The 12,059-nt window shown below is 49.1% G+C and overlaps 1 protein-coding gene across 1 annotated transcript; it reads left to right on the top strand.

Annotated features, from left to right (window-relative positions):
- Positions 1-4,915: 4,915 nt before the first annotated feature.
- On the top strand, positions 4,916-9,066 carry LOC308224749 (protein FAM162B-like). The gene is made up of 4 exons (XM_080624931.1): positions 4,916-5,069; positions 6,804-6,909; positions 7,435-7,543; positions 8,136-9,066. The coding sequence occupies exons 1-4, from the start codon at positions 4,931-4,933 to the stop codon at positions 8,241-8,243; spliced, it is 462 nt and encodes a 153-aa protein (XP_080481057.1). The 5' UTR covers positions 4,916-4,930; the 3' UTR covers positions 8,244-9,066.
- Positions 9,067-12,059: the final 2,993 nt, after the last annotated feature.

Genomic DNA, 12,059 nt, shown 5'->3' with positions numbered 1-12,059 from the left:
GGTACCACATGTGCTTCATTAGCTAATGGATGGATGGAGACAGCCCCTGCCCTTTTGCTGGAAGTTACAAGGAACAACACCAGGAAAGGTGCAGCCCTTGGCATCCATTATGAGCAGCTTATCCCCTTCAGGTGTATCGATACTGTGATTCTGCCAAGCTAATTGCCCTTCTTCTCTGGCATTGAGTTTCTCAGAGAGATATCTACCATGATTCCTCTTCATTTGTAGTTTGTTGGCCAAGAAAAAGACATATTCCTCTCATTTCTTCCTTTATTTCTTTTCTTCTTCAGTACCTTTCCTGATAACCAGAGCAGTGCAGACTATTCCAGATGCCTTATATGGGAATACTGGAACTTCTCTCTAGAATTTCATCTGCTTTTTCCATGGCAACCTGCATTTGGTAGCCTGAGGTCACCCTGAGTGAAGGAAATGTGGCCAGAAATGAGCTTTTGGGACCCTTCCCACCCAAATCAGTCCATGATTCTATGATTGTCAAGACAGGAGGCACCTGGCTCTGTTATGGACTCCTGTGGTGTGCATTGCTGGGACAAACTGTCCCCGTAGTAGTGCCTCTCCCTGTGTTGCCCAGGATACATTTGCTTCTGTATTGATTGCATACATATACAGATAGTCACTAAAAGGGGAAATCTGACCACACAGTGCAGGGGCTGCAAACCGTCCCAGGAGGCTTATTGGCCTGATTGATGGTACATGGCTTCTCCCCAGCAGCTGAGCAGAATGTAAGTCATCCTTATATGAAAATAAGTGTGGGGAAAAGACATTTCTGCAGAGAATCGTTCAGTCTTTTCAAATTAGGTTTCTTTTTTTACCTAAACTATTGACTAATGGGCTGAAAAATTCCTAAATGTGCTGGTTTTTGCAGACAATGCCATTTTTCTCAGGAAAGAAAATCATTAAGTGACAAGTGAATGAGTGTGTCCTTGTCAGTGTGTTTCTCAGGCTTAGCTGGGGAAACAGATGTGGAAAAGGTTTAAATTAAATGGTTTTCCAAGCTCTGAGTCAAAATGTAAATTGTCAGAATTTGTTTTCCTTTCAGGGCTTTGCACATCTTTGCTCTATGCTCCAGTTGTGCATTACTGCAGAAGTCAGGGGCCTGGTGCCAAGCTTCTCAATGCACTCATTTCCCAAGCTGTATTTCATCCCAATAGCCTGAACACCTTGGAGGAATTCCCGTGGGTCCTGGGAGCTTTGTTGCTTGCATCTGGCTGCTCCTCCATGGTGAAGCGGGACTTGGGCAGCCACCCCGTGCTTCAGCCCATTGGTAGGCATGTGACTGGTCACGCTGTGTTGGAGGGGAGATGCCATTTCATTGCCTCTCTAGGATCATCCCAAACCCTGGGAAAGGTCCTAAGGGGCTTTACCAGAGCAATGACCTAGTTTTGTTTTGCTGCCATGAGCTCTGCCCTTCTGGCACAGCTGCTGTAAACCCTGCCCTTTCTACCCAGGGCAAGTCAGACCCATCCCAAGTCCCCCTTTTAGTCTTTGCTTGCAGAGATTTGCAGCTCCAGATGCAGCTCAAGCTCCGCTGAATTTGGCTCCTATTAAGACAATTCATAACTGCATTCCCAAAAAATATTCTACTGCATCTTAGCTAAAAACCTGGAGTCAAGGGAATGAAGCAAGTGTGGTTTATGGGTCCTCTTGCTAACAGCAGTGTTGCAGTGTCCCTTGTTTGTAGGCATTTCCATTTCCATCAGGACATGTAGGACTGGGTTGTGCAATCTTATGAAAAATAGCCAGGAGATGTAAAGAAGATGTGCAGGAACCTTGGGCTTCTGAAGCAATAAAGTCTTTCATTCCTGTGGCTGTTGAGAGCAGAAAAGGAAGAGCTGATGATGGTCAGAACTGAGGTACTGGGAAGGACAGTATAAAGCCAGCCAGAAATCAAAAAGCAGTGGATTTTATACTGTGGCCTTTTGGTTCCAGTTCTGCAAAGGGCTTTGTGTGCATCCAGGGAGGGGAGCGTGACTGGCTGCTAGTCCTGGTGTCAGAGTCAGCTGCAGGAGTGGAGCCCGAGGTGGCAGAAGGGGTGTGAAGATGCTGCAGAGGTGGGATGCAGCCCTGTGAGGTTTTGTGGTTTCCATCCTCAGCATTGGTACCAGTGTGCAGCGAGTGTTACAGCTGCGTACTGCTGTCACACAGCAAACAGAGATGTCAGAGTCTGCACCACCGCCCCCACAGCCACAGGGACCATCCTCAGCTCTCTGTGAGCTAAGCTGCTCCTTCGTAACTCCAAGTCCTTCAGATCTGTGCTCTCTCCCTGCAGTGAGGGTCAGAGGAAGCCTGGGGATGTCGGTACTGCCCACAGTCTGTGTGAGTTGTTCTCTGTGCTGTGCAGGGCTTGCTGAGGAGCTGGGGTCCTGCTCTCCTCCTGGCAGGAGGCTGTGGGAGGAGGGTAAGATGGTGCTTCAAGCCTCGATTTCTGCATCTCCGAACAAGTTGTTGCTGCTCTACAATAAATTCCCTGCCTATGAGCTTAATGGTTATGAAATCACAGATGCATTCTGCTAATGAGTCGCTGGTGGTTATCAAGCGATGGCTGGTGAGGGGGGTGAATGGATGAGGCTTATGTTTTGTAACCTGGGCCAGGGGGGTTATGCATGTACTGGGCTAGGCAGAAAACACCTCTAAGGAGGGACTAAGGCCATTAGCTTGCACACAAGGCTACCTTGGTCCAAGAGTATTCTGCATCTCTCTGCTGTTCAGGAAGGGATTCAAGATGCTCTGGGCCAGAGAGAGATCCACCGTATTCAAGGGAAGGCTTGATCTCCTAATGCAGTGGTGTATACAGCTTTTTATTAGCTTTCATGTGCTGCAGTAAAAGTCACCCTGGCATTAAGCATTTATGGTGCTGAGAAACATCTAAAATTCAGGAACAGGCTACTGCCTCTGTGGTTTCAGGAGGACTTCTGTGTCTTTGCACTTCTACATGCTGGCATAATAAATCCTGAAGTGCTTTCTTTCCTCATGCAGATGTGGATAATACAGCTGTCAGCTGGTGTGTCTTCTATAGGAAACAATTGGCAACCCTGAGGTGGATAAGGGCTGGAGGCCTGGAAATCCCTTTAAATCCAGAATCAGACACAACGTAAAGACAGTCGCTTTTGCAATAAGCATTTTAGAGAGTGCCTGTTAAAGTGCAAATGCTGGAGCCCCTGTGGGGTTGGGTGCCTTCAAGAGCAATGTGAGCATTGCAGCAGCTCGCCTCATCCATCGCTCCCCAGCCCCTCCTGCCCACCCTGCCCACCATGTATTTCCTCTGTGGGTTCCTGATCTGGAAATGGATCTACTTTGCTTTACCAAATGGCAAGGGAATTAAGCTAAACACATTAAGTTACGTCTGGATGCATTGTGCAGCTTCCATGAAAGAGGAAAACCCGTGTTTGTCATTGCTGGGAGTTTCTTCTTTCCCCAGGATCAACAACTCTGTGTTCTCAGAAAATATGAAACATCTCTATGAATGGTAGAGTTTTAGCTTTAGGCCAGGAGCCTGGTACCTGGAGCTGCCTCTGTCTCACATCCTTCATCCTCCCAGCCCTTAAGAATATCCTTGCCAGCATCCCAAGCTCTGTTCCCTTGCAGTTCTCCCCTTTGCTCTTAGAGACGCTTTGATTCTCTGCAATATTGCATTTGATAGTATAACTAAATGGTTCTGAATATTTTCCTTTTGGCAACTGCGTCTTCCCTTTCAAATGGAACTTATTTCCCTGTTGTAAATCAGCTTTAGAGCCTTGTATGTCTGAGGAGAGGCTCCAAATGAAGCCAGTATTCTGCATTTCCATTTCTTAACCCAGCCGGTAGAATTCTGTGGCAAAACGCAGGAGAAATTTCACAGAGATAAAAGAGCATTGGGTTTGGTTCATCCTCAGCTTAGAGCAGCTGATGTTATGGAAAACATCCAGACTTCCCCGCGATTGAATTCAAAGAGGGTAAATACCTTATGGGTACTGCTACATTTCAGTGACAATTTTACTGACTACGGCAACATCACCTGAGGGTTTTGATACAGTTTCTTAGTTTCAAACCTTGAAATACAGCGGAAAAACATTTCTTTGCTGGGAAGGTCTGCAGTCTGGGTGCGGGATGAACTTCCCAAGTGCACTGAAAGGAAACTTTGGCTTTACTTTCCTTCCACCAAACCACATTTATTCTGAGGAGGGGGAACGCCCCTGCTCTTCAGACAGCCCATTGAACACTGATGTGCTGTAAGAGCGGGGCTGGGTCAGCCTGGAGAAGGCTCCTTAAGTGGAGACCTGAGAGCAGCTCCAGTGCCTAAAAAGGGGCTGCAGGAAACCTGGAGAGGGGCTTGGGACAAGGGCCTGTAGGGACAGGCCAAGGGGAATGGCTTGAACCTGCCAGAGGGGAGACTGAGATGAGCTCTTAGGCAGAAGCTCTTCCCTGTGAGGGTGCTGAGGCGCTGGCCCAGGGTGCCCAGAGAAGCTGTGGCTGCCCCATCCCTGGCAGTGCTCAAGGCCAGGTTGGACACAGGGGCTTGGAGCAAGCTGCTCCAGTGGAAGGGGTCCCTGCCCGTGGCAGGGGTTGGAGCTGGAGGAGCTTTAAGGTCCCTTCCAACACAAACCGGGCTGGGGTTCTCTGATGTGATTCTATGAGCTCTCACAGTGTAACTGGCTGTGAAAACAGCAGAAAGCGCTGGAAATGCCCCTGGCTGTGCTGAGCCGAGCCCTGTCCGCCTGCTCTGCAGCCGCAGCCCGGTCCCCGCTGGTCTCAGTTCAGCCTCGTCACCGTGACGCAGGCGGAGGCTGCTGGCAGCAGAGCTGGCAGCGCCGGCTGCTCCCTGCTGACAGGAAGGGGAAGTTGGGCGGCCATAACTGCTGGCAGCGGCCTTCCGTGCCGCGGCCGCCCCGCTGCGTGCTCCGGGCCGGAGGGCAGGCGCTGGGCCGTAGGGGGGATGCTGCGGGTGCTGGGGGGGATGCTGGGGCTCAGCCGCGGGCTGTGGCGGGGGGCTCGGCCCGGCCTGCACCCCACCAGAGCCAGCGGCGGCAGAGCCAAGGGCGCTGAGGACAAGACCCTGCAGACGGCTGAGCCAGGTGGGTGGGGAGGGTTCGGGCGCTGTTTCCCGCTGCAGCGCGGGGGGAGAAAGGATATTCCCGGGAAAGGGGGAGTGAGTGAGGCTGGTCCTGCCCTGGGGCTGGTGCTGCCGCTGCCCTGCGCCCTGGGTCAGAAACACTCCCGAGCCGTGGAGCGGGCAGGCAGCTCTGAGAGCACAGTGCGCAGGGATGGGTTGTGTGCTCAATCCTGCTTCTACGGCAGCAAATACAAGCCGTACTTCCATCTTTTGTTATTGTTTTTATCTATAACACGGAGCTGCTGCGAGGGCTGGAGCAGCTCTGCTCTGGAGCCAGGCTGAGAGAGCTGGGCTGGGGCAGCCTGGAGAAGAGAAGGCTCCTGAAGGGGAGACCTGAGAGCAGCTCCAGTGCCTAAAGGGGCTGCAGGAAACCTGGAGAGGGGCTTGGGACAAGGGCCTGTAGGGACAGGCCAAGGGGAATGGCTTGAACCTGCCAGAGGGGAGACTGAGATGAGCTCTTAGGCAGAAGCTCTTCCCTGTGAGGGTGCTGAGGCGCTGGCACAGGGTGCCCAGAGAAGCTGTGGCTGCCCCATCCCTGGCAGTGTTCAAGGCCATTGCTGGCTGCAGGACCAGTTCAGCCCCTTGCTGATGTTCCAGACGCAGCTCTCAGCCTCACTGGCATCCTCTGTCAGAGAAACACAAGAAGCAGGAAATCAAATTTACCTGGAGTCTGGGCACCAGGATTTACCCCCGGGATTTCCCAGCACTTCACAAGCCCTGGCACGCATGAGCAGGCCAAGGGCTAGGGAGCCTAATGTAATTTCATGAGCACTGTCAGGAAGAGATGTTCCTTCTGATCTATTCTGTAGGAGCAGTGATTTCCTTTCAGCCCAGCACCACCAACCAGGGAGTGCAGGACACTGAGGCTGGGGCCATCGTTATGTCCCTGCATGCCCTGGTCTCCCATGGGGCATTTCTGAACACCAGTCCCACACTTGCAAGCACGGGGTGCTGTAACCAGAGCGGTCTCCTGCGATGGCCATTGTACAGGGGTGCAATGTAGTAGCCAGGATTTGAGCTAGCCATGGCTGTTTTTTCAGGGTCACCCTACCACTGCCCTTGTCATGGCCTGTCATTGGGCTTGTTTCCACCAAGAGGAGCCAGAGTCCCTTTCTCGTTCTGCTCAGGGTGACAGCATGCTAATGGCTTCACTGTAGTAGTCTGGTGGGATGCAATGTATCATCATTAGAGTACAGTAATGTGGTACCCAACTTGCATAGGAATGACTGCCAGCCTCCCACCAGGCTGTGTTTTAACAGACCTCATCTCTCCATCAGTGCTTGCAGAAGGAGATGCTGTCGAGGAGTTGTTAATGGTGCTGGCAGGTTGCTTAACTCACTAGTTGGGCCGTTTAAAAGCAAGATGCTTTCAGGGTAAGAGCAATGCTGCAGGCTTGGGTGGCTTCAGCCCCACATCCTTTCCCCCTTCATCAGGAAGGTTAGAAGAGAGTTTTAGTTTAAAACCTACCTAAACTGAAGCAGCAACAAAAAAAGCACAAAATGAAATAAGCTGCAAATGTAAGAAGCCTCTCACCCCAACTGTTGGCTCCTTCTGACAGGAGAAAGCACATTTGGCTCTCACAGAATAGAGAAGTGCTGCTCTGAACTTGCACTCCTTTTCCTACCAAATGACAGCTTTTTTTCTCCTCCCTTCTTTAAGCTCAGCTCATTGTTTTCTTCTATAAAATGTCCTGCAGGTTACAAGACTTTCCAACATGACAGAAAGCCTACAAACTTTGATAAGAAGGTGTTAGTGTGGGCAGGACGCTTTAAAAGGGAGGAGGACATCCCCAAGCACATATCGTAAGTAGACCTGTCTGAATGGCGCTTTTGAATGTGGACATACAGGTTGAGCTCCCAGTCAGCATTACCCAGAGTGCTGCTCATGTGGTGGGGTTCGCGCTCCTCTGTGCTGATGGGCCCTGCTGCTGGTGAACCTGAATTGTTGGGGAGCATAAACTTTTGTCATGCCCTGTGAAGGAAACTGTTTCAGATAACGATATATTTCAGACTAAGCCGGAGCATCTTTTGCAAGGCAAGTGGCTTTATATCTAATATGCAGTTTGTTGAGCAGGATTCATTATTCCTGTTGTTACTGATGACTGTTGGGAGCAGCAATACCCTGCCTGTGTGGGAGGGTGACTAAATCTTTCCCCTATAAGCTAATTTTTTGAGTCCTCCTCTAAGAACTTGCAGAAAGAGGAAGCTGAAACACATTGTACATTAATAAGTAGTTGCTGGAAGGCTTGAGGATTCATTACTCGGCTCCCCATGGTCTCATGTCACACATGCTGCTGCAGGATGGAAACTCTGCTCTGTCCTCCACAGGTCTGAGCTCCTCGAAGCAGCAAGGAGCAATGTCAGGATAAAGGTTTGCTACATCATGATTGCGCTGACCGTGCTGGGCTGTTTGGCCATGGTTATCACAGGCAAAGACGTGAGTATTGTTTCTTGATGAACCAACCCACCTAATGTATGGTCTGTGTATGCTCTTTTTGTAAATAAGTACGTGGGAAGCACAACTGGTTAATATGCCGATTAATGTGTTCCTTCTGACCCACTTTGCCGTGAACCTGTGCAGAACAGTGCTCTCTATCATAGTATCTCAGCAAGAGGCTGGTCCAAAGGTTGTGGAGTACCTTAGACAGTGTCAATAGTGCCTGGTCTTGCCCTGCATCTGGGACCAGGAGGCTCCCTTGGTCCTGCCTGCCTAGCCTGTACCACTACAGCCACCAAGAGCTGTGGCATTCACTTCTTCCCATCCCAGTGGTGGGCAAGGAGGGTCTGCAGCCTGATTTGCATGCCCCAGTGTACCCATAAACAGTTATCAATGTGATTTTCCTGAGAATCAGAGCTGCAAATGGTGAAAAATTGGTAAAACAAGCAAACACATCAACTTCTGTCACTGCAAAGTAGCAAAAGGGACAGTGGGGTGTGAAAGCCAGTGGTGCAAATGCGGGGAAACTCAGTGGTGGGGAATGTGTGTGTGTGTGTGTGTGTGTTCAATGATTTAACCATTTCCTTTCAAGGCTGCTAAAAAGGATCAAACTCTGGTGCGGATGAACTTGGAAAAGAAAGCCAAATGGAGAGCTGAGGTGGAGAAAGAGCAGGAGGCAGCTGTTGGGAAGGCACAATGATCGGCAACAGATTTAATTTGGCAGCAGAAGATAAGTGGTTTGCACACGTGGCATATGTACCTGTCTTCATTTAACCCTTCTGAGCCTTTTCACTGAAACTCTTTCAGAGCAAAGACTTCACTGCTCAAAACCTGCTCCATAGCAACTGAGAAACTCCTATGGAAACTCCAAGAGCTGCTTTCTGTGGCCTCTGGTCATTGGCACCGAGTTCAGCCGAAGCACAGACATCTTTTCTAAAGTGGGAAGTGTGGAAAGGACAAATGCAGGACTCCTCAGCTCAGGGTCAGCTTTTTGTGGTACCACTGATGCTCAGCATGGCCTTGGTGCTGTCACCTCACAGCCAGGAAGGATGCAGCCCTAAATCAGAGGGCATCCCATTCCCTGCAGTGCCTCTAGGGCAGACAGCCTTGGCCAAAAGAGACTGAGGGCATGGGGAAGAAGAGTCTGGAATATGTTTTGAAACCACCAAGAGGTCCATCATCTCTACCTCTGAGCCTGCTGTCATCACTATCCCCTCTCCCTCCCCAGCCCTTTGTGGGATCCCATGGCTGAGGGAACCCATGCCTGGTACATGAGTCTGGCCTGGAGGCACCCTTTGTCCTTTGAACCTCACTGGTTTTGCTTTATCATCTTCTGCTTCCAGTTGTTGCCATGAAAGTTACCTAGCACTTGTTTAGTTGTGACTTTAGTTAGGAGTAATTGTTAATACATGGTTTGCTAAAACTGGTTCTTTTTAATCTTCATAGTTCATTAATTCATAATAAAACAGCTGTCCAATTACATCTGAAACAAAGACATCTCTTCACAGTTTCTTTTAAAGCGTCACCAGACTCTGAGATGATGTTTAACAGATGGGAGATGCTAATGAAGTATTGAAAGTTACATTTTCATTAAGTGATTAAACTTCAAGACAGGCTTTAGTTCATGCTTCTGGGTGCTGACAGTCTGAGCTCCCCTGTAATACCTGAAGACCTGTAAGACAGACTGGGTGTGCTGCATGGGACATGGGGTGACAGAACCCAGCCAGCTCACCCCAGCTGCCATAGGAGATGGCCAGTGCTGTATCCAGCCTCAGCCTTTCTGCAGCATCCTGAGCATCACACCAGGGCTTGGCCTTTGCAGGGTTTATTACTGAGAGCAATTGCACTCATGCTCCCAGAGAGTCTGGAAGCTCCTGCTCAGGTGTCTGAGGTTTGTTGTGTTAAAAATCAGGTCCTGTTACTGCTGGTGTGTCATGACATGAACAGGCTGCTGGCAAGGACAGGAAGGGGCATCAGCAGGTGGTCAGCCGCTCTTGGGCTCTGGGTCTCCAGCTCCTGTGATCACTGGGCAGCTTTGTCTCCTCCTGTGCTGCTTAGGAGCACTTTCTCCACGTTGCACCCCTGTTTAGGATGAGGATCATATGTGAGGGGGAATGTTACCTCTGTCACAGCTCAGTGTGTGCAGTCCTTGTTTCCAACTCACAGCCCTATGCAGTACAACTCACCAAAAGTCATGTCTGCTCCCTGTAGTATTCCTCACAAAGCACAACTCAGGAAAGTGAAAATAATGGTCTACGACAAGTGCAGAGTGAACAAGTCTCTGCTGGGAAGGCGCTTCTGGCTGCACAGGTAATGTGGGCTTTTTCATTTTACATGACCTGGTTTTCTAGGTTAGTGCAATAAGCCTCAAGAACTACCTCAAAGTTAATGTTCATTTGGGGACAAAGTGAACCAGCTCTGGCCAGTCTCTTAGATTTAGATGTAGTTTTTTAATTCTTAAAGGGCCCGAGCAGCCTGGTCCAGTGGAAGGTATCCCTGCCCATGGCAGGGGCTTGGAACTGGATGAGCTTTAAGGTACCTTCCAACCTAAACCAGTCTTTTATTGTATGATTCTATGGCTTTCATGTGCCCTTTCTAAGAAGGCACATAAAACAGTTAAAGGAACCCATTTCACAAATCCACATCCATGTTCTGAGCTTCCCTGACTTAAGCAGGGAATGAGATGACCATAACCCTATTTAAAGAACAAGCAAATCAATTGTGACTTGTTCCGCTCTCTGCTGTGTGCTTCCCTCTGCCTGGGAAAAGACAAAAAGCCTGTTGTCATTAAGGAAAGGTGAATTCCTCCTCCCTGAGCCACTGGTGACGGGCCACTTCTGAGCAATCAGATGACCCAGTGGTTTTGAGCTCTCACAAAGAGCTCTGACTGTTTTGGAGGGAATAATCCTTTACCAGTCCTGGCTGCATCATTATTCGTTTGAATATCATGAAATACCTCAGAAAATCAATCAGGCTAATCACTGGCTTGCACTCTGGCAGCGGCAGGTGGCTGCTGGTGTAGTGCAGCCTTGGTTGGAGCTGTACCCTGTCATACTGGAGTCACCAGCACAGGACATTGCACTGCTGATGCCTCTCCAGTGCTGGGACTTACCACTGCTTGTTAAAATCAGCTTCCATCTGGGTTTGCAAAGTCCTTTAACCCTTCTCTTGAAAAGCTTCTAATTATCAGGGCTCCCTGAGTGTGTGATTGCTAATCCTCACCACCCCATGTTGTGTTGTTTGCTTTGATTTCCTCTCCCATCTATACTACTTCAGTGTCACACCTGACCCACAGGTCGTTTAAAAAAGGGGCTGAGGGTTGTTATTAGGTAGGAGTGAGTGTTTCCTTTTTAACAACATGCTCTGTATTTTCTCAGCTTGCTCCTTAGCACCATGTGGGAGGCTAGATGCTTCCTGAGGCAGGGAATGATGCTGGAGAATGTGCTGTTTTGCCGTGATGCTTAGGGAAATCAAGGGTGAGTCCTTTCAACTCACATCTCATTTACTGCTCTGTACCAGGAGGAAAGAATGCTTCTTCCCCTGCAGGATTTTTGCCATTTTAATGAACTTATATGTGCCGGTGGCTGGTGCCATAGAGATTTGCATTATAATAACAGTTATTAGGGAAGATTTTCCCTGGTAGCTGGAGCTGATCTAATTCTGTTTCCATTAAAGTCAGTGCTGCAGTTTCTCCTGGCTGTGGATTAAGGTTATCACCCACCACTTCTTGAAGTTCCAGGGATTTTCAGAGATTTGGCTGCCCCAGGGAGCGAGGCTGCTGTGGGGCAGAGCTGTGCGTACTGAGCTTGCCAATGTGGTGAGATCGAGCTCCTGTGGAAGGCTCTGCACTGAGCATCCCAGTGCCTCCAAGGACATGTGTGACATTGGAAAGCCTGAGCTCAGGAGATCTCAGTCTCTTCCTTACTCATTTTACCTCTGGTTGTCACCTGCTCAGGGGGTTTCTAGTGGTTGATTTCTTTCCATCTATTGACTATGTGCAGCATTTCTGAGATGCAGTGAGGCTGATGTGATCCTGCACTTGCAAAGGGCTTTTCCCCTGGATGCAGGCAAAATCTTGCCAAAAGAAAGATCTCTTTTTATAGACTGCTCTGTTCTTTCAGCGTTTAATCTCTCACCAAGCTGGGAAACTGCCTCTTGTTTTGAGGCTGAAAGCACCCAGTTTCAGCTCCCAGGCACTGGATGTTGTCTTCAATCTGGGGTATAAAATATCTCATCTCAGCTTTTTCCTGTGTGTAAGTAGTCACCCCTCAACTCTTGTTGGCAGCTGAATTCCTACTATGTTTAAACACCTGTAGTTCCTAACCATTGCTTGGTGGGTATCACTGCCTTACTGGCCAGTTAAGTGATTGACGCTATCATGAATTTATTCGTGTATCAAGTGATTTACTACATTAGTAACCGCTTTGTAAGAAATCCAAATTGATTTTTTTTGTTTGCTTTAGCATAAAATCAATAATCTGGTACCTTTGCAGAAGAAAAAGATGTAAAAGCTTTC

This window comes from Psittacula echo (genome assembly GCF_963264785.1).
Source record: "Psittacula echo genome assembly, chromosome: 8".
Lineage (NCBI taxonomy): Eukaryota > Metazoa > Chordata > Aves > Psittaciformes > Psittacidae > Psittacula > Psittacula echo.
This window is presented reverse-complemented; position numbering and strand designations above follow the sequence as displayed.